This window comes from Thermothelomyces thermophilus, chromosome 2 (genome assembly GCF_000226095.1).
Source record: "Thermothelomyces thermophilus ATCC 42464 chromosome 2, complete sequence".
In the NCBI taxonomy this organism is placed as follows: domain Eukaryota; kingdom Fungi; phylum Ascomycota; class Sordariomycetes; order Sordariales; family Chaetomiaceae; genus Thermothelomyces; species Thermothelomyces thermophilus.
This window is the reverse complement of record NC_016473.1, coordinates 2509031-2529773: the sequence shown is the minus strand read 5'-3', so window position 1 is coordinate 2529773 and position 20743 is coordinate 2509031. Positions and strand designations below refer to the sequence as shown.

General features: G+C 53.7%; 6 protein-coding genes across 6 annotated transcripts; 3 read left to right on the top strand and 3 right to left on the bottom strand.

Moving 5' to 3' along the window:
* Positions 1-3359: 3359 nt before the first annotated feature.
* On the bottom strand, positions 3360-4195 carry MYCTH_2056455 (uncharacterized protein; the record flags this gene model as incomplete). The annotated part of the gene is made up of 3 exons (XM_003661623.1): positions 3360-3449; positions 3562-3917; positions 3988-4195. The coding sequence occupies 3 exons, from the start codon at positions 4193-4195 to the stop codon at positions 3360-3362; spliced, it is 654 nt and encodes a 217-aa protein (XP_003661671.1).
* Positions 4196-5546: 1351 nt separating this feature from the next.
* On the bottom strand, positions 5547-6665 carry MYCTH_2301343 (uncharacterized protein). Its single transcript, XM_003661622.1, has 2 exons — positions 5786-6665; positions 5547-5730 (listed from the first exon to the last, which is right to left on the bottom strand). The coding sequence occupies exon 1, from the start codon at positions 6462-6464 to the stop codon at positions 5841-5843; it is 624 nt and encodes a 207-aa protein (XP_003661670.1). The 5' UTR covers positions 6465-6665; the 3' UTR covers positions 5547-5730; positions 5786-5840.
* Positions 6666-7265: 600 nt separating this feature from the next.
* On the bottom strand, positions 7266-10428 carry MYCTH_2117048 (uncharacterized protein; the record flags this gene model as incomplete). Its single annotated transcript, XM_003661621.1, has 7 exons — positions 7266-7325; positions 7628-7787; positions 7878-8902; positions 8981-9251; positions 9349-9549; positions 9651-9947; positions 10376-10428. The coding sequence occupies 7 exons, from the start codon at positions 10426-10428 to the stop codon at positions 7266-7268; spliced, it is 2067 nt and encodes a 688-aa protein (XP_003661669.1).
* A 679-nt stretch (positions 10429-11107) lies between these two features.
* Positions 11108-12915, top strand: MYCTH_2301341 (uncharacterized protein). Its single transcript, XM_003661620.1, has 3 exons — positions 11108-11440; positions 11498-11838; positions 11936-12915. Exons 1-3 carry the CDS (start codon positions 11255-11257, stop codon positions 12807-12809), a joined length of 1401 nt encoding a protein of 466 aa, XP_003661668.1. The 5' UTR covers positions 11108-11254; the 3' UTR covers positions 12810-12915.
* A 1602-nt stretch (positions 12916-14517) lies between these two features.
* Positions 14518-16051, top strand: MYCTH_2301338 (uncharacterized protein). Its single transcript, XM_003661619.1, has 2 exons — positions 14518-15878; positions 15937-16051. The coding sequence occupies exon 1, from the start codon at positions 14618-14620 to the stop codon at positions 15839-15841; it is 1224 nt and encodes a 407-aa protein (XP_003661667.1). The 5' UTR covers positions 14518-14617; the 3' UTR covers positions 15842-15878; positions 15937-16051.
* Positions 16052-17249: 1198 nt separating this feature from the next.
* On the top strand, positions 17250-19830 carry MYCTH_2301334 (glycosyltransferase family 3 protein). Its single transcript, XM_003661618.1, has 4 exons — positions 17250-17646; positions 17719-17994; positions 18064-19619; positions 19682-19830. The coding sequence occupies exons 2-4, from the start codon at positions 17740-17742 to the stop codon at positions 19782-19784; spliced, it is 1914 nt and encodes a 637-aa protein (XP_003661666.1). The 5' UTR covers positions 17250-17646; positions 17719-17739; the 3' UTR covers positions 19785-19830.
* The last annotated feature ends 913 nt before the right edge of the window (positions 19831-20743 follow it).

Sequence of the window (20743 nt, the reverse complement as noted above, 5' to 3'; positions counted from 1 at the left end):
TCGCTGCAATCTTTGGACGACGGCGGCAAGACAAGCGACTGTGGATAACAGCACAATGGAGACAGCACGAAATGCTCGCACTAGTGGACAGTGGAGCAGAGATGAATCTGATTTCGCCGACACTTGTGAATCAGCTACGGATACCCTGGAGAATGAAGCGGAAGCATGGCATAGTCAAAGGGCCATTTCCGACGCAATGGGTACGCAGAGAGACCGAACCGATCGACATCACTGTGGCAGGGAAGACCACAGCAGTCGTATTCAGCATCGTGGACATGGGCAACGACAAAGACATGATATTGGGGTTACCATGGCATGAAGATTACGACCCGGACATCAGCTGGAAGAATGGTGGCCACCTGCGACCCCGAACGGAGTCGTATTCGACCAGCAAGATGGGGAGCGCGCAAGGATCGCGAGCGGACGATGCTCAAGGAAAGGCATGTCCTACGGATCCACCGCAAGAGACGGACAGTGGCAGGCAGACCACTACGGACTCTGGAAGAGGCGGCACAACGACATCGATATTGCGACAGGAGGAACGAGCTGAATCGCCGATAGCTGTTCTCTCCGTTGACGAATGCGGAGCACTGCAATTGGAGCAGTGGGTTGAGACAGGAGAAATCGCCAGTATCGCCATGGACGGAACCAAGTTCGCATACTATCAGAAAACCGAGAGACGAGACAAGACTGGGGAAGTACCGAAGGAGTATGAGGGACACCCAGCATTCGAACCGAAACATCTGGAAGGATTACCAGAACACGGCCCATGGGATCACGAGATCAAGCTCAAGGAAGGAGCACGACTGAAGTTCTTCAAGATTTACCACACGAGCCAGACGCAGAACGAAGAACTTAAGCGATATTTGGAGGAGAACCTTCGAAGAGGACATATCCGCCCGTCGACATCGCCAGCAGGCTACCCAATCCTGTTTGTGCCAAAGAAAGACGGAAAGCTACGGTTATGTGTCGACTATCGGCAACTCAACGAACAGACCGTGAAAAACCGATACCCGTTACCGCTGATCTCACGGCTCCGAGATCAGTTGGCAGGAGCCCAATATTTCACGCGTCTTGACTTGCCATCGGCCTACAACCACATACGGATCAAAGAAGGCGACGAGTGGAAAACGGCCTTTAGGACACCCTATGGCCACTACGAGTACCTCGTCATGCCATTCGGACTTACGAACGCGCCGGCAACGTTCCAAGCCCTGATTGATCAAGCTATCCAACCCTTTCTCGACAAATTTGCGGTATGTTATCTCGACGACATACTCATCTTCTCCAAGACGATGGACGAACACCGGAGGCACGTGAAAGCAGTGCTGGACGCGCTGCACGCGTACAAGCTATCAGTCAACAAGGGAAAGAGCGAATTCCATGTCAGGAAGACAGTCTTTTTGGGATACGAAATATCCCCCGGACAAATCCGGATGGAACCTTCAAAGGTTGAAGCCATCAAGAATTGGCCACAACCAGCGTCAGCCACGGAAGTACGAAGTTTCATCGGATTTGCGAACTTCTACCGGATGTTCATCAGGAACTTTGGAGCGATCGCACGACCTTTGCACGAACTCACCAAGAAGAATGCTGAATTCCAATGGGAAGAGCAACACGAGCAAGCATTCACGCAAATCCGCGACGCCATTACCGAAGATCCAGTACTGGTACTGCCAGACCCCAAGAAGCCATTCGAGGTGGAAACGGACGCTTCAGACTACGCCATCGGAGGACAATTGGGACAACGAGACGAACAAGGGAAGCTACATCCTGTAGCCTTCTTTTCAAAGAAGCTCGACGGACCACGTCTCAATTATCCGATCCACGACAAGGAACTACTTGCGATTGTCGAAGCTTTCAAGGAATGGCGACCATACCTCAGCGGCACGATTGAACCGGTACAAGTGTATACGGATCACAAGAACTTGCGATACTTCACGACGACGAAGGAACTCAACGGACGACAAATACGATGGGCAGAATTCCTCGCGGAATTCAACTTCGAGATCCGCTACAAGAAGGGCAAAGAAAACGCACGAGCAGACATTTTAAGCCGACGAACGGATCACACGAAAGGACGAACGGGAACAACACCACCGTTGTTCAAGGAACGAACAGACGGGACGTTGCACCACGAAACGCAGACACCCGTGGAAGATGATCCACTTGACTCGTTCCTAGAATGCTGCGCAATCTTTCGAGAGGAAAGGATCAACGAGGCACAGTATCAAGCAGCACCCGGACCAGTGGTACCTGACGGAGTGGAAGAAAGAGATGGGAAACTCTGGTACCGAGACAAAGCGTACATCCACGACAAGGATCAACAGCTGCGAATGATTCGAGAACTCCACGAATCAAAACTCGGAGGACACAAAGGAGTCACGAAGACTGTCGCACAAGTCAAGAAGCACTACGACTTTCCACAGTTAACGGCACGAGTTAAGGAAGTCGTACGGAACTGCGACATCTGCAATCGGAGCAAAACGGCACGACACAAGCCGTACGGGCTACTTCAGCCACTACCAACAGCTGACAAACCATGGAGTTCAGTTGCGATGGACTTCATCACGAAGCTGCCAGAATCCAAGGACACAGCCACAGGAGTGACCTACGACAGTATTCTTACTGTAGTAGATCGCCTGACTAAGTGGGCATATTTCTTTCCCTACAAGGAGTCCTGGACAGCGGAACAGTTGGCAGACGTGATCTATCGGCAAGTTGCATCAGTGCATGCTTGGCCGCAAGAATGGATCACCGACAGAGACACCAAGTTCGCATCGAAGTTCTGGCAAGCGTTAATGCAACGATTAGGCGTCAACAGCAAGCTGTCAACGGCATATCACCCGCAGACCGACGGACAAACGGAGCGACTAAACCAAGTTGTTGAGCAATACCTCCGCTCTTACGTCAATTACCAACAAGACGACTGGGTCATGCTGTTACCAACAGCACAACTCGCCTACAACACGACGCCGACAGAAACGACCAAAGTCACACCGTTCTTCGCGAACTACGGATATGAAGCAGACCTTAGGCAAGGACCAGAGGTCACAGTGCCGAGAGCAGCAGTCAAAGCAGAACAGATGCACGCACTGCATGAAAAGCTCAAAAAGGAACTCGAGTTTGTCAAGACCAGAATGAAGAACTACTACGACAAACACAGGCTCGAGGGACCTCGCCTAGAGAGGGGAGACAAAGTCTACCTGATCGCACGAAACTTGCAAACCAAACGACCAAGCACGAAGCTGGACTTCAAGAAGGTCGGACCCTTCGTTATCAAAGAACGAATCTCGACATCCAACTACCGACTATCGTTACCGTCATCTATGCGACTACGGACGGATGTTTTTCATATTTCACTTCTCGAACCAGCACCAAAGAACGCCAAGGTTGCCACGCACATCGAAGCAGAGGACGAAGAGGAAGAATGGGACGTCGAAGAAATTCTGGATTCACGCATCATCAACGGGGAACTGCAGTACCTGGTCAAATGGCTTGATTTTGGACCAGAGGACAACTCATGGGAACCAGTCAAGAATTTGAACTGCCCTGAGAAACTGGAACAGTTCCACCGGCAGAATCCGGATCGACCAAAGGAAAACCCGGGACAGAACCAAAGACGGCGCCCCAGTCGACAGCATCGACGGCATCATTAATCTGTGACGAGGGCATAGCAGGCGTCTCTTGCCGCTCAACCTCCTCCAACTCGTCCAAGGTCGACAGACCACGCGCCACCATGTCGGCACCTTTCTCCACCAAAAACTCCTTCTGCTGACGAAGACGCCGGAGCCGCGCAAGCTTTTCGGACAACTCGCGCTGGGCTTCTTCCAGACGGCGTTGAGATTCATCCAGCTCAAGTTCGGCACGACGTTCAGCATCCTTGATACGACGCTGCTCCTGGAGAATGCGATCCACTAGAACGAACATCAGGAATCACATTCAAAAAAAAAAAAAAAAAAAAAAAGAAGAAGAAAACGTGCTTACAGGAAGAAAGCGGTATGCCAGAGCCATCGCAAGAACGACCTCGACGAACGCAGGCTTCGCAACGCTTCGTACGCGCGATCATTTTGCAAACGAGGCCTTGCGACGCGCACCAAGAGCAAGGCATAACGACAAAACCGTTCTCAGCGATGTTCTGAGCAAGGGAAGCACGGTAACGTGCAGAATGCGACTTCCGTTTCTCTATCGGCATTTTGTCAACATGACGACCACGACGCAGAAACAGGGAGAATGCAGTACTCACAAGCGAAGGGTTGTTGGCGCTATTTGAAACGGCCTAAGAGGGCTTTCGGGTCGAAAGCCTTGAAGGAGGGGCATCGTGTCACGAATAAGCACATGGGCGGCCTGGCAGGCTGCAGCCAGGACGCGGGACATTCCGACAGCCAATCACTTGACGGACCAATCAGAAGATTATCACCGCCAAGACTAAGGTCTTCACTGGTGATAATAACATGTCACCGTCGACAACGCAGAATCACGAAGTGAAAGGAGGAGTGGTACTGGTGATAACTATTGAAGAAGGACAGACAATTGTGTATATATAGCTAGCTAGTCACTCGTTATGGTGGACTCTGGGAGTTCACCAGTGGTAACAATCACAATCACAGTACTCATACCAAGCATTGCTGATTACTGTGAGAGACAACTCTAAGTGTTGTTGTGAACCCTTTGGCTTCACCGAATCCCTCAGACGACCTGCCTGCTTGTCCTGCTTCACCCACCTCCGTCTGGACCCTTTCAGAAGAAGTCTGAGTTGGGTTCGTCACAAAAGGGTAATATTAACTCTCTATTACTTATTTAGACTTAAAAGCTCTTTACTAATCTCTTTTATAGTAGGTATATAGTTAGTAAATGGAGTAAAGGTATCTATTATAGGGGTAGAAATCCTAAAAGGGCCTAATGCTAATATAAGTACTTTAAGATACTACTTTTAAACCACTTTAATAATATTCTCTAGTACTTGCTTATATATTAGGTATAGCGATATCTACTTACTTAGTTTATAGTTATCTTCTAAGTTAACCTCCCTCTAGATCTTTAGAAATCTAGCCTTTAACTTAAGAGTACTATATCAGGAAGGCTAGCTACTAGCATTAGTAAGGCATATAAAGTACTTATTTAAGGACTTAGTTATAATTAAACGTATTATAAAGTAATAGTAAGAGCAAAGTATATATATTTATAGAGAAGTAAGCTCTTAACTAGTTAATTTAATACTAGTTCGGCAAAGGAGTAGTTAAGGTACTAGGCTTATAACTGCCAAATGTAGTTATAAGCTCAAATAAGTATTTAGGAGGCATTAAGAGTAGTAGTAAGGAAGGAACAGAAAGAGTGCCTTGTTAAACTATCTACAAAGGAGAGAAAGAGCGATATAAATAGACAAAGGAAAGATGATCTGTATGTCCATAAGGCTGTAAAGTGGCTTATAGCGCTTGTGGCTAGCATCCTAGAAGCTCTGTCGCTTCTGACAAAGATCTTCCTGTTCATCGTCGACTTGCCCCAGTTCAACCTCCTGTTCGGGCTTCGATTTTTGAAGCCATTCGCGCCACACGCGGTCGCCTGGCCAACGGTGGAGGAACAGTGCCCTCCTTATATATAGGAATCGTGGGAGACTGACGGCTAGTTAGAGGGCGCTATCAACCTAGGAAAGGACAGCTTACTCTGGCAAGGGAGGCTCTGGCATTTGGAAGACTCGGTTGAACAGCACATCGTTATCTCCCGCCACCGCTTTGGCCCTGTATCAACATTGTCCACTCCACCAGGTATGTAGTTAAGTACCTACTCTGCAACACTAGCATGGGCATCCTCGAGAGCCATCCTCATAGCAACATCAACGTTCACAGAGCGTGCTCTGATATCCTCGGTATACTCCCTGACTTTAAACACCACCTCATTCCCAGAATCCAAACCCCCCCACTGCCACCATCCTCCTCCACATCAAACCGGACAACGCGCGGATTCATCTTGCGCAGCCTCTCGGCCTCTCGGATCCCACATACAAGGTGGAATTTGAATCCGTGAATAACCTCAATCCGGTCACCCATATCCTCATACGCATAAATGGTACCATGGCCCTCTTTACCATGCATGTCCCTCCAGTACCCAGCGGCAAAGTCGAAGCCGGCTCTGTCGGTAACAGCATTGCCATCCCACGTGTCCAAGAGCCGTAGAACGATGTTATCGTCCTTTGCAGTTGTCTGGGCCGCCAAGGTGGCGGCGGCATACTCGGGTCCGAGCATGTGGGCGGCAATCTGGGCCATGAGGCCTCGCAGCAGGGGCATAGCGTGATCGTCGCGGAAGTCTTCGGCGGTTATAGTGCCTGCGTGGTACGGAGGCGCGGGCAGAGACGGGTCGAGGCGGTGCGGGAGGGTCATGGGCATGTGGATTTCAAGGACGCAGGGTGTGTTGGCGTCGAGTTGGAGGGCGCTGGGGCGGAGGAGTTTGACGGTGTGAGCGGCCATGATGGGAGCAGTGCGGTATAATAATAATAGTGAGATGGGGAGTTGATAGTCTGATTGAATCTTGAAAATTTTGGAGAGGGCAGGACGGACTTGGTTTAGGGGACCATCTTCTCCTTTAAATATTCAGAGCTGTCAAAATTGAGGCAGCCTGTGGTTTGATTAAATTACCCGATATCATATGTACAGTACGTTGAGACTCATGCTCATCCCGCCGGCATATCGAACAAGGCGTCAAAAAAATAGCTGGTACGTACCTGTTATCGAGTGGCGTTGCAATCCCATAAGGGCCGTGAATCCCCAGCCTCTCACTTATCATGTCCAATAAGATAAAAGCAAAACCAGGAATCGAGGGGGTACGTACCACACTTTGCTTCCACAAGCGCATTCCTGACCCTGTTATAGCGAATGAGACATAGAGCTGAGTGTCATGAATTAGACCTGCAGAAGCCAGGAGGGGCCGACCGGCATGGCCCGCGGGCGGGGACCTGTTGGAAGATACCGCTTTCTTGGCAATGGACAACGAGCTTCAGATAGTAATTACTCAGAGCAAGAGCACTGGAAAGGGGTTCGTTCAGTGATGTGTTCTTGTGTGTGGTGTGTGGGTGTTAGAACTCTGTGGTTTCCAACTGCCTGTAGATGTGGGAGCGCCAGAGACCCTGAAATCCAAATAGTAACGAGACCTAATTAGGTAGCCACCAAGATAAACGGCAATAACGATGACGCAAACAGCAACAGCAACACAATTACTCCAGTTCGATCTCTGAATGTACATAGCACATCGCTATTTGATATAAACCTTCGTTATAACGGGCATCGGTGCTTCGAGCGCTCCTTGTCGAGCATGTGTCGTACGAAGTTATCCTATAAGCTATTCAATATCGAGGATCGCTTCCTTCAAAACAAGTGAGTGTTCCTTGTTTGGCATGCAGAGACTTCGACCTGACTGGAATGCGAGATTTGTACCATACCCTCTTGCTCTAATATCCTCAATAATATATCCTTTCCCATTTCAACGCCGTACGTCTTTTTACCTAAATACCTTTGCCTCCTCGCTCGACAGACACCTCTTTGCTACTTTCCTTGTCAGATGCTACGGGCGTAGTGGCACCCGTTGACTCTTGTATCGTAGGACTCCCTGCCCCATTCGAGTCGGGCCCTCCCACTAATCCTCTCCAAACTTGCAGGATCTGCTTTCGTCCATCGAGAATAGGATAGAAGCCCACGACGAACATGGTGCCCCAAACCCAGATGATGGACACAACAACCCACGCCGAGAAAAAGTTCTTGGAGAAGACATATTTCGACGCATAAATCGGAAGAGGCCTAAAGAATTAGAAAAGAGAAGTGTCAGCACACGCGGCCTGTCACTCTCGCGCCATAAAGACACTTCAGCTAATTTAAACCGAAACTCACCATAGGACCCAGTGCCCGAAAAATGTAGCCAGTGACCACGCGGCCGCGATCTTGCCCCAGTACCTGAACTTGGCCTTGTTGGCCTCGTAGCTCGCCCGCCGTCCTGCCTCTTCCTCGTCGAGAGACCCGGAGGTGCCCGCTACCACCGGATCGGTGGTGCTCAGAGCAGAATCCGTGTCGCTGTCGAGCGCAAGTTTTTCCTTTCGAAACTCGGCCCAGTCGTAATTGTCGGGCCGGGCGTACGAAATGACTACTGAATACAGCCCGGGGCTCAGGGCGGAGGCTACGGTGCCATACACGCACGGAAGGGTCTCGCCCGTCGAGGCCACCGAAATGGCGCCGGTGAGGGCGTGCGCGCTGCCGAGCCAGACAGCGATGCCGGTGGCCAGGCCGAGGAGCGGAGAAACGATGGCAGCCGTCTTGGACTGCTTCTTCCACAGGATGGTGAAGACGGTGGGGAAAATGCCGGGACACGTCAGCACGCCGAGCATGTAGAGGGTCCAGCCCAGGTCGACGTTGCCGTAATGCAGGGCCGTGGAGAAGCAGGCGGAGAAGAGGCCGAAGAAGACGACGCCGATGTGGCTCCAGCGAATGACGTCGCCGTCGGTGGCGTTCTTGTTGATGTATTGGCGGTAGATGTCGAAGCTTATGATGGAGGACACCGAGATCACCTGGGCAGATATTGTTGAGGTGACGGCCATGAAGACAATGAGCAGAACCGCCACGGCACCGCCCTTGCCGGCAATGGCGATGGCGGCGTAGGGAAGGACGAGGCCGTTCGAGACCTCGGTGCTCGTCATTCGGCGCGGAAACGTAGGGAACCTGGCCGTTCCTTCGAGAGATAAGGCACTGAAGCTCATCAGGGTGCCCAGACACCAGGGGATGGCGAAGTACGCAATGCCGCCGGTGATGTATGCCGGAACCACGGCCTGCGGAGCCGCGCTGAAGGCCTTGACGAAGAATCCAGTGTCCATGATTACCAGCCCGAAATTTGCAAGGATGTGGATGATACCGAAGAGGATGGCCTGTGCCAACGTCAGCATTCAATTGTCCGGAGGAAAGGAAACTTGGAAGGGAAGCCATTCTCAAAGCACAAGACTTACACCTTTGCTTGTCATGGTTAGATATGAGCCACCCTGGTTTCCTTGAACTGGGTGTTGCGCCCCGGCTGTGGTGATGAGCTCCCACATGTGACCGATGGACGTAATCTCGGGCGTCGTGAATGTCTTGATGGTGAAGAAGCAGATCACGACCGTGATGACAAAGGTGTGGAAATAATCGGTCAAGAATGTCGCCTTGATGCCGCCCACGAATGTGTATAGCACGACACCCGCCGGGAGAAGAAAGGTCGCCGCGATGATGTGCATTCCAGTCCTGTGAGGGAAGTTTAATTATTAGTACTAGGACCAACCCCCCCTTTTTTTCCGAACGGCGGAGACGATTGTTGTTTCCATCCCCAGGGTTTGCTTACAATGCGGCGATGGCAGAACTCGCGCCCAGCAGCATATTTGCTATTGCGATAATGTTGTTGATGAGGCAGAGAACGATCCAGACGATGTGGCCGAGAGTCCCATAGCGAATACGGACGATCTCGAGTAGTGTGTGAGCTTCAGGAACCCTCAGTTTGCAGGCGATGCCCAGCAGTGCAAAGAATACAATCATGGGCGAGCAGCTAGACAGCAAGGGCACCGGACAGCGAGTCAGTAAGACACCCAAGGTATGCACATCATCCATCCGTCCATGAGAGAATATCAAAGCGAGGCTCCCACTTACCCAGCAGCAAACCAAAACGGGCCGGCAACTCCAAAGTTGTAGCCGACCAAGGTACTTCCCAGCATTGCCGTGCTCCAAAGCCAAGAAGACACGACAGCGGATGTGGTCAGGCCAGTCCTGACCGACCGGTTTGCCGTCATGAACATCTCGGTCTTGCGGTTGTCCTCACCCGCCGTCTTTTTCAGCACGTAGGTTGCCAGGACCATGACAAAGGCGATGAGGAAGCCAATTACAACCACGACAACGTAGCCAACCGCCTGAGGCAGAGCAGGCTCGATGGCGCTGCTCGCCTCCGCGCTGGACGCTCCAGAGTCACTGGAGACTCTTGACTGAAGGATGCTCATCGTCGTGAGCGGCCCGCCGTGGGGTTTGCTGCCTTGGGAGATGCCCAGGAAAGGAAATAAGGTAGGATATCCAGGCAAAACTAATTTAAACGGTAAAGGTTGGCAGTCAATCAAGTGGTGGTCCCTTGCGGGGGGTTGATGGAAAAGGCCAGAGGAAACTGGAATCAAAACACAAAGAGATGGCGGTCCCCGGGATCTGGTTATAATTATGGGAGCAATCTGAGATCACAGGTGCAAGTGGGACATCTTAGACTCGGGTCAGGGGCACTTGCTACACATCGAACAGCCCCGAATGTCTGCCCAGCCCGGGGCCCTTGCGTACCAGGTAAGAGTTCGACTCCTCCGACTTAGCGGCGGAGGGAAGGCAGCCCAATGACCAACAGTATCTGCGTCTTCACCGTCCCGCCGAAACATCTCCGATTCCGCAGGGCCATGGCGGACGTGGGGATGATGCATGATGTTGTGCTCTTAGCGCCGATCACATCAACTTAAGAGGATGAGATCTTGCGGCTCAACATGTCGTTGTTCAAGACTATTACACCTTAGTGTCTATGTCTAAAACTTGCTGAGAACAAAACTCAACAGTCGCTTGTGCGATGGCACGAATTATGAGCGCATTATTGGGTGTTGCTGTACCGAAAGTGCGAAAGTAAACGCAGCTCACCCCATCCGTAATAGCACCTACCTTTAGGGACAGGACCATGGAGGGAGATATGTCTGGTTCGCGGGATTCTTTTTTTTTCCAAACTTACCTAATGCGCTCTTGTTTCTATACTACATGACAAGACATAAACCAACAAATATACCCGACGTAGGGTTGCGTGGGGGTTTCTTTCGCGGATCTGGTCAGTATACTATGTAGTTAGCTCTGAATTGCGCATGCCGCGAGGGGATCCGAATCACGTCATCGGTACTCGCTGGTTCATCGCCAAATAGCTTCAACCAGGGACAATCGCATCATTTTAGCTCCATGGCACGTCTTAAACTCTAAAAGAGCCGCTTTAAATGTGATTTGCCCAAAATTTCCAGGACAAGGGATTGGGATGCGCATTCCGGTCTTGAATTTAAACGACCCTGGCCTCCTCTTCAGTGATGGAACATGACGATACCAAGCTACCTTAGTAACCCTCCTTCCTTCCTTCCACCTGGGTACCTGCCTAGTTTACCTATTTCGGTACTTATCTTTCAGGCTGTTTTCTGCCTTATCTTTTGGTGCCTACCTTGCAAATTTTGAATTGCACGCCTGAAGGTGCAGTCACAATGGCTCAGAAGAAACAGTTGATCATCAATGCCTTCGTCGAGTCGTGCAGCGGGCACCAGTCCCCCGGGCTGTGGGCACACCCAGACGATCAGTCGTCCAATTTCAACGACGTTAAGCACTGGGTAAAACTGGCGCAGTTGTTGGAGGCCGCAAACTTCCACGGCATCTTCATTGCTGATGTCCTGGTCGGTCTCATCTCGCTGCGGTTCCCCAGTGACCATTGCATTGACCGAGCCAAATAGGGCGCGTACGATGTATACAAGGGCCCCCGAAACCCTGACCCGGCAATCGTCTCGGGCGCCCAGTGGCCGGTAAACGAGCCGCTGGCAGTCGTCTCCGCCATGGCGGCGGCTACCGAGAGCATAGGCTTCGGCGTGACGGTTGCGACAACGTACGAGCAACCATACCATCTCGCCCGCCGCTTGAGCACGGTAGACCACCTCTCCGGCGGGAGGGTTGGCTGGAACGTCGTCACGGGTTATCTCGACTCGGCCGCGAGGAATCTGGGCTACACAGAGCAGCCGGCACACGACGAGAGATACGCCATTGCCGAAGAGTATATGGAGGTCATGTACAAATTATGGTAAGCAGGAAGAGAAGGGGACAAAAGATCCGAAACCCGACCGACGACACGAGAGATCCAGTTCTAACGAGCCCACTTCGGTGCCCACCTCTTCTAGGCAATCATCCTGGCGAGACGATGCCGTCAAGCTGGACCGCGAGAAGCGCATCTACACCGACCCCAGCCTGGTCCGCACCATCGACCATGTGGGCAAGTACTACACGGTGCCTGGCCCGCACATCTGCCAGCCGTCTCCGCAGCGCACCCCCCTGATCCTGCAAGCAGGAACCTCCAAGGCCGGCAAGGCGTTCGCGGCCAAGCACGCCGAGGCCATCTTTGTCGCCGGGCACAGCCCGTCGGTGGTGGCCAAGAACATTGCCGACATCCGCGCCGCCGCGAGGGACGAGTTCGGCCGCGACCCGAGCTCCATCAAGTTCCTCGCCCTCTTCTGCCCCATCATCGGGGCCACCGAGGAGGAGGCCCGGGCCAAGTACGAGGAATATCTGTCGTACGGCTCCGAGGACGGCGCGCTCGCCCTGTTTGGCGGCTGGACGGGTATCGACCTTGCCCAGTACGGCGACGACGAGGAGCTGCGCCACGTCGAGAGCAATGCCATCCGGTCTGCCGTCGAGGCCTGGAGCCGGGCTGTCCCGGGCATCCCCAAGTGGACCAAGCAGACCGTGGCCAACCACATCAAGGTTGGCGGGCTGGGCGCGACCGCCGTCGGCACGGCCGAGCAGGTGGCCGACGAGATGGAGCGGTGGGTCCGGGAAGCCGACGTCGACGGATTCAATCTCGCCTACGCGCTCATGCCGCGGACGTTTGAGGAAGTTATCCAGTACCTCCTTCCCGTCCTGAAGCAGCGCGGCCTCTTCTGGGACGGATATACGGTGAAGGGCGGGACCTATCGCGAAAACATCTATGGTAAGCCTGGCCTGACGAGGCCGCCGGCTGACCACCCTGCGGCAAAGTACCACTGGAAAGCGGAATGAAACATTGAATCTTGTTATAAAAGCACGATATTGTAATTATACGAAACAAAAAAGAGTTCGCTTGTTTTCATAGGTAATGAACAAAAAAATGAAAAATAAAGGAGAAAAAAAGGTCCTACCCAAAGTCCGAACTCCAAGCCGCTTGTCAGCCACTGACTCATCCTGGTCATACTGGGGTATCTTGTGTAATACCTATCATGAGTGCGTTGAATTTGAGTGGTTGGACAGAAGTCGTAATGTTGCGGTGTTTCGAAGATAGTATACAAGTCGAACGGCGAGCCCCAAGAGACTTGCCATTGCCTGTCTCATATGGTTCGGGGTTGAAGGTCCATATCAGTGTCCACATCTCACGCATGTCAGGTCCCTTGGGTGGTCAACATTAGCTGCTGCGTACATAAATGCTAAGCAACTACCGCAGAGTGAAGTCCACTAATTACGCATCTAGGCTCCGACAAAAGTGCCTAGTGTCTTTTCCTCCTTCTTGGCGGCTAATCAACCTCTCTTTTTGCGGAATCTATACCTAGGTACCTGTACCTGTAGCATCAAGCTGGCTCGGCTGACGGGTGACTCCAGATCGTCTCCACGTAGTACAAATCTGGAAGGTATGCGGAACGGGACAAATGGCATGCAATGTACTTAGCTGTTGGAGAGATGCTGAGACATAAACCAGCGAAGCAGATGATCTCTCCTAATGACCTTGTTAACTGGCTGTTTCTAAAGCAGAGCGTCATGAAATGAGCAGACGGTATATACCTATTATGTGTCATCACCTCACCAACTTCGACAGCCGCATCAAACTGCATCATCAGGCCATCGGCTTGACAATCAGAGAGCTCTCTGTGGCTGCCAGGCTGTGAGATGCATCGTCTATGTCGGCGAACTGGTATGTACACAGTACAAGAGTTACTTGAGTACATCTACCAAATAGGCACTTTTCGAATGCCATCTTCTTACCTTGGCCTAATAACTGAAATACTTCTTGAAGAATGTCAAGGCCGCTTGCGCGTTGATAACGTGGTCTGGTTCGCGCTCTTAGTCCATTCATACGGTCACTGTAAATATCGTGTAGTTCATAGGATCGGCAGAGAACAGAGTGTGTGATATAACCAAGCAGCAACTTCATGCGCTCTAGGTACCGACCGTAAACTACCTAGACTACATCCTTAGGTTAACCTACCGGGGATCCCCTGCGAGACCTGTACCAGAAAGACCGCTAGCCCCACCTGAGCACCACTCATTCTGCGTTAAACAAGGCTAACACTACTCTGGCTACATAATGAAGCATCGCTCTTCCAAGACGCATTCTCAACTTCTCTCTCTGACACTGTCGACGTCTCTATGCAGCGTTCTGAGGCTGGAGGAGCCAGGTTCGCGTAAGCCATATTTAGAGATTTTGCCCATAAAAGTTCCGTGTCTGCTCAGAAGGGCCCAGAACTGGTAGCTATGGAGACAAGAAACCGCACCCTTTGAACCACAACGAAGACCAAAAGCTGTCGTTGGTCTGCGGCGTCAACCCACTGGAGGCACAGGTCATGCAGATGCACTCCACCGTAATACAGCCCCAGCTGCAGGTACTTGCATTGCTATACGTCGAATTATCTCGACGCATGATTCTGGCATCGATCAAGGAGACCAGAAAAGTATATCAAGGGCAAAGGGCAATCAAGTTCCCGCTTCTCCTCTCCAAGTTCCTAGTTCTCACAACTCAGACTTCTCCAAGTCGCCGAGACCTACCTGACCTGTAACAACTCCTCCGTGAGAACTACACACTTTCTATCATCGCCAGCTTTCAACCGCCCACCCACACCATGTCTTCCTCCCAGCCCGCCGCCGTCCCCTTCACCATCGAGAACGTCCTCCCCGGCCCGCTCGCCTTCCCCTCCTCGCCGGACGTGTACCGCATCCGCCTCCAGCGCGAGCACGCCGCCGGCAGGCCGACCATCAAGTACCTGGCCGCGCCCAACACAGTCCGCATCTTCACCGGCCCCGACGCCCACCACCGCCGCCTGACCAACCTCGCCTTCGACCGTGTGCCTGCAGGCGACTGGGTCGTCGGCCGGCTCTCCGCCGCCGAGGGAGGAGGAGGCGGGACCAAGCTGGAGCTCATCTCTACCGCCGGCGCTGACGCGCTCTTGGGCCTCGGTCTCGCCAGCGCCGGGCCAGTCTGGTGCGGCACGACCGTCGACGAGGCCGACTGCGCCGAGGCGGCGCCCGCCAGCGCGCGCTGGACTACCGTGGTCGACGCGGCCGGCGCGGAAGTCCGCGTGCCCAAGCCCGCCGACCTGCAGTGCATGGACTACGTGTCGGCGTCGGTCATCCCCGCGCTGCAGGCCGTCGTCGCCCGCTACTACCCAGGACAGGAGGGAGAGGCGCGTGTGGTGCTCGTGTCGGACTGGTTCCCGGGCCACTGGGCGGGGATCGATAACGAGACACGCGCGTACCGCATCATACAGGAGCGGGATCCGGGGCTGGCGCCGCGGTTCCTGGCGCATGTCACCGAGAATGGCTCGCGCGTGGTGGGGTTCCTGCTGGAGCATGTGCCCGACGCGCGCGAGGCCGGGCCTGCGGACTTGGATCGGTGCAGGGCTGTTCTGGGGAGGCTGCACGCGCTGGGGATTGCGAAGAGGGGGCTGAGTCGGCACTCGTTCCTTGTAAAGGGGGATGGGGAGGTATTGGTAAGGGGGCCGTTTAATGGGCCTCCCGAGGAGGCTAGTGAGGAGATGTTGCGGGCAGAGATGGAGAGCCTAGAGCGGGTTTTGGCAAAGAGCCCGTCTGAGTTTGAGGATCAGGCCGCGAGGATGCTGAGGCTGGCTGACCCCCAGAGGGTGAAGTTGCTAGGCGAGTTTCAGAAGGCGCATGGCTTCGTGCTGCCGTTTGTGTACTGGTTGGAGGAGCGTGCGGGACGCATCACCCTTACGCTCGAGGAGTATAGCATCCTGGCTAAGGAGTACGAGGATAACGACTTTGCTTGGAGCAAGGAACTGCAGGAGCGGGCTGAGAAGCGGTTTGGACTGTCCGCACAGGGGATCTGAGCTTGCCTAGGACGTTTTGGAGCAGAGTATAGGGTTTCTTTTAGTATTATTATATGTATGCTCTTTCTTGCAGTTAAATTTCTCTGCTCACGTACATTATAAGTGTAACGGGCTGAGCCCGATGTGGGCCTCGGCGGCTGAAGCGATTCCTACATTGCTTCTCGGCGTGCCCGGACCAACGTGCCTGCCCTGGTTTATTAGCAGCCCACAGGCCGCCAAATTTTCTCTTCTTCCTTTTCCTTCTTCAAGTTCAGTGTACTTGTAGAGTCATCACCAGCTAGTTGCAATACACACTGAACTTCCTTCTTCGACGACGATTGCGAGGAGAGTATTGGGCTCCGTCTGCCTAGACGGAGAATCGTGTTATTTTGCGGTGGTTGGGGGACGGTGGAGGTGGAATGCGGGGCTCCAACGAGAGGTTGGGACCAATGTCGTCATCAAGCAGGCAATCCCCACCAGCTTTAGCTGATCATGAAACATGGAGGAGGAGCCGCCGGATACACATGTTGTGCACTTCCTTCGGTGCAATCGTCTTCTACGTATTTTGTAACCAGCTGGGGAAAGCCCGCAGTACAGAGAACCAAGCATTCGAGCATCGCTGAGGCCAGCTCCACATGACTATCGACTACTATCATGGGGTTCGTGGGTCCCAAGGTCGGCGGCAATCTGCTCGGTCGCTCGCACCCAGGAGCGCGTGAGTGGTGGCTCGTGAAGTTGCGAGACAGCACCGAAGCGAACTTCTAGAACATTATAAAACAGAGAGGGAAAGCCCCAGCGACAACGAGCAGCCGGAACTTGTCGGTCGGCAGGCAGTCGTTTCGCTAGCGCCGCCGCAGAGCTTTCCCCCCCTGCTACTCTGTTCTCAGCCTCCATGGTGCTCCCAAACCAACAGAGCCCGAGCTTGGCTTCCCAGTGTGCTCCCCACTTCTCTCCTCTGCTGTGCAGTGGCATCACTGCTCTGCCTGACCTGCCGCCAACCAACTAGCTGACGCCCTTAAACCAACCCTCCATCTGCGGCAAGCGCCTCCTCCTTTCCTCCCGTGCATCCCACGACCCGCAGAAGATCCTTGTGGTTCATCCAGGCCTTTCCAATTTCAATCGCGCCCAGCTCCCAACCTTGCTTTGCCGTTCACCTGGCCGCACCCGTGTACCCTGTAACACAGCATCGAGATCCGACGTCACCCTGCCGAGCGTTATAACTAACTACCCAGTGGTCCCGTCTTCGTCTGGCCTAAAATCTCGGCTCGCCCCGTTCATTCCTCGCTTGATTCCTCGGAAGAATAAGAAAAACACCCTTTTTTCCCCTCTGAAGGTGGGCGTTCCCGCCGGAATCGCGATCGGTTTTCTTTATTGCTAGCTCCCGCCTTGTGCTCAGTTCGCTAGCTTATCAGTTAGCGACCCGCCATCCATTATCAGCGGGATCTTGAGACAGCCTCCTTTCCCTTACCTTTGCTTGGACGCCTTCTGTGTTTGCGGCATCACATCCCTCGTACGATAGCAGGTTTCCCGAGAAAAGGGAGATCCTATTTCAATAGTCCTACTGACCAGATCGCACACAATGGCGAACGAGGAGGGAGACCGCGAAACGCGTGAGGTTCGGAACCACATACTGTTCGAGATCGCGACAGAAGTCGCGCACAGAGGTATGCATTTACGAGGGGCTATAGTGGTATTGCAGACCAACTGACTGGCTGGCGTGCGTCGTAGTCGGTGGCATTTACTCCGTCATCAAGTCCAAGGCGCCAGTAACCACAGCCGAGTATGGCGAGCGCTATACCCTCATCGGGCCTCTCAACCACCAGTCCGTATGTTGCTTGCTCCGATGAGCAGACCGGCATGTCCCGTCCCGTCTCAGAAGGTACTGACAAGGTTCCAAGGCTGCTGTCGAGGTCGAGGCGATGGAGCCCACCATCCCCGAGCTCGCCGAGACGATCCAATCAATGCGAGACCGCGGTATCGGTATTCTGTATGGTCGCTGGCTGATTGAGGGCGCACCCCGGGTGCTGCTGTTCGACACGAAGACGGCTTACGGCTACATGAACGAGTGGAAGGCTGATCTCTGGAATGTGGCGTCCATCCCCTCCCCGGATAACGATGAGGAGACCAACGAGGCCGTGGTCTTCGGCTATCTTGTTGCGTGGTTTCTCGGCGAGGTCAGTACCCGAATCTGGTTCGACCCTGAGAGCTTTCCAAGAGGTGAAGACTAACGGGCACGGTTGCAGTTCGTGTGCCACGAGAAGAAGAAGGCTGTTATCGCGCACTTCCACGAGTGGTTGGCAGGTGTCGCACTGCCTCTGACGAGGAGGCGACAGATCGACGTGACGACCATCTTCACTACACATGCTACGCTGCTGGGCCGTTACCTGTGTGCCGGCTCCGTAGACTTTTACAACAACCTGCAGTACTTTGACGTCGACGCGGAGGCCGGTAAGCGCGGCATCTATCACCGGTACTGCATTGAGCGGGCTGCCGCGCATTCATGCGACGTCTTCACCACGGTCTCCCACATCACGGCCTACGAGAGCGAGCACCTGCTCAAGCGCAAGCCCGACGGAGTGCTGCCGAACGGGCTCAACGTAACCAAGTTCTCGGCCGTCCATGAGTTCCAGAACCTGCATCAGCAGTCCAAGGAGAAGATCCACGACTTTGTGCGGGGCCATTTCTACGGCCACTACGACTTCGACCCGGAGAATACCCTCTACTTCTTCACGGCAGGGCGGTACGAGTTCAGGAACAAGGGTGTCGACATGTTCATCGAGGCGCTTGCCCGCTTGAACCACCGGCTCAAGGCGTCCGGCAGCAAGATGACGGTCGTCGCCTTCATCATCATGCCCGCCCAGACCTCGTCGTTGACGGTCGAGGCGCTCAAGGGCCAGGCCGTGATCAAGAGCCTCCGGGACACGGTGGACACGATCGAGAGAAACATTGGCCGGCGCATCTTTGAGCGCTCACTCAAGTGGCACGACGGCGACCCGATGCCGGACGAGAAGGAGCTCATCTCGAGCCAGGATCGCGTTCTGCTCCGCCGGCGCCTGTTTGCCATGAAGAGACACAGCCTGCCGCCCATTGTCACGCACAACATGGTCAACGACCACGACGACCCGATCCTGAACCAGATCCGCCGGGTGCAGCTCTTCAACCACCCCAGCGACCGGGTCAAGATCGTGTTCCACCCCGAGTTCCTGAACTCGGCCAACCCGGTGCTGCCGCTCGACTACGAGGACTTTGTCCGGGGCACCCACCTGGGCGTGTTCGCGTCTTACTACGAGCCCTGGGGCTACACGCCGGCCGAGTGCACCGTGATGGGGGTGCCGAGCATCACGACGAACCTCTCGGGCTTCGGCTGCTACATGGAGGAGCTCATTGAGAATTCGAGCGACTATGGAATATACATTGTGGATCGCCGCACCAAGGGAGTGGACGACTCGGTCAACCAGCTCACGTCGTACATGTTCGACTTCACCCAGAAGAGCCGACGGCAGCGCATCAACCAGCGGAACCGGACGGAGCGGCTCAGCGACCTGCTCGACTGGAAGCGAATGGGCATGGAGTACGTCAAGGCCCGTCAGCTCGCGCTGAGGCGGGCGTACCCCATGTCGTTCAACGGGGAGGAGGAGGAGGACTACATCCCGGGTGTCGACCAGAAGATCTCTCGGCCCTTCTCGGTGCCCGGCTCTCCTCGAGATCGTACCGGAATGATGACCCCGGGCGACTTTGCCAGCCTCCAAGAGGGCCGCGAGGGTCTGAGCACCGAGGACTACGTTGCATGGAAACTCCCGTGAGTGATACCGACCGCCCCCGCACCATTCAGGACCAAGGTGGCTAACACACGTTGTACAGTGAGGAGGAGGATCCTGATGAGTACCCGTTCCCTCTCACCTTGAGGACCAAGACGGCCGCGGTAACAAGCCCGCCCGGCGGTCTTCCAGTCAACGGCAACTGATCGCGTACTCGACTTGGCGGGTGCCGACGGATTTTTTTTTTTTTTTTGGGGGGGGGGGGGTTCTTGGACAAGCACGAATTGCATCTTGACGAAGACAGGATTGCTCATTTATTTTCGCCTAGCCGGCCAACGCACTGTGTACAAAACCATCATCAGCATTCGTATGTGGCGTGTCGAAAGGTTTGTTTGTTTGGAGCGCGTTAATTTGGAGGTCCAAGTGCCAGACTCTATGTACCATGCATGGTTGAGGAGGAATTCGATAGCTGGGGAGGGGGCTGATGCACTGGGGTGGTAATTGCTGGTGGTTTCTGAGGCGCAGCAGATTCTGTGTATGTATGTAGATGGCTCTTGTTTGTAAACTGACTCGCAAAAAGTTTGTCTTGAAACAGTCGTCTGTCTCTTCGACGGATACCGGCGTCTGTTTCCAACCAGCCTGGGCTCGTGAGACAAGTAGACACCTATACGTCCGTATATCCCTTGTTCCTACTGTGTAACTAGTATAGCCAGCGACCCGCAATTCGCACCGCGAAACCCTCCACACACATGCCTCCTCATTTCAGCTGTGCGACAGAGACCTGAGAGTCTCTTTGTTGCCCCTCTTCTCCCTTTCTATACATTGACGATCCGAAGAAGTCGGTGAAGCGGGTTCTGATTCCTAATCCAGGAGTCGGACTTAGTACGTATTATCGCATGTGCATGGACTAACTACATTCTATACCTACTATGTAATTTGATCCTTCGTCCTTCGCACTTTCAGACCTGCCCCCCCCCCCCTCCCCTGCAGTTGGTTAGGTAGTTTCGAGCAGGTGCCGTGTCGCACAAAGCCACTCGCAACAACCGCTCATGCGACAACTTTTCACCATTGGCATTTGGACTATCAGTTACACATATCTGATAACTCACGGTATTGTCCCAATTCGAACAAAACCGAAGAAATCACGCTAATGATCATCAAAGGC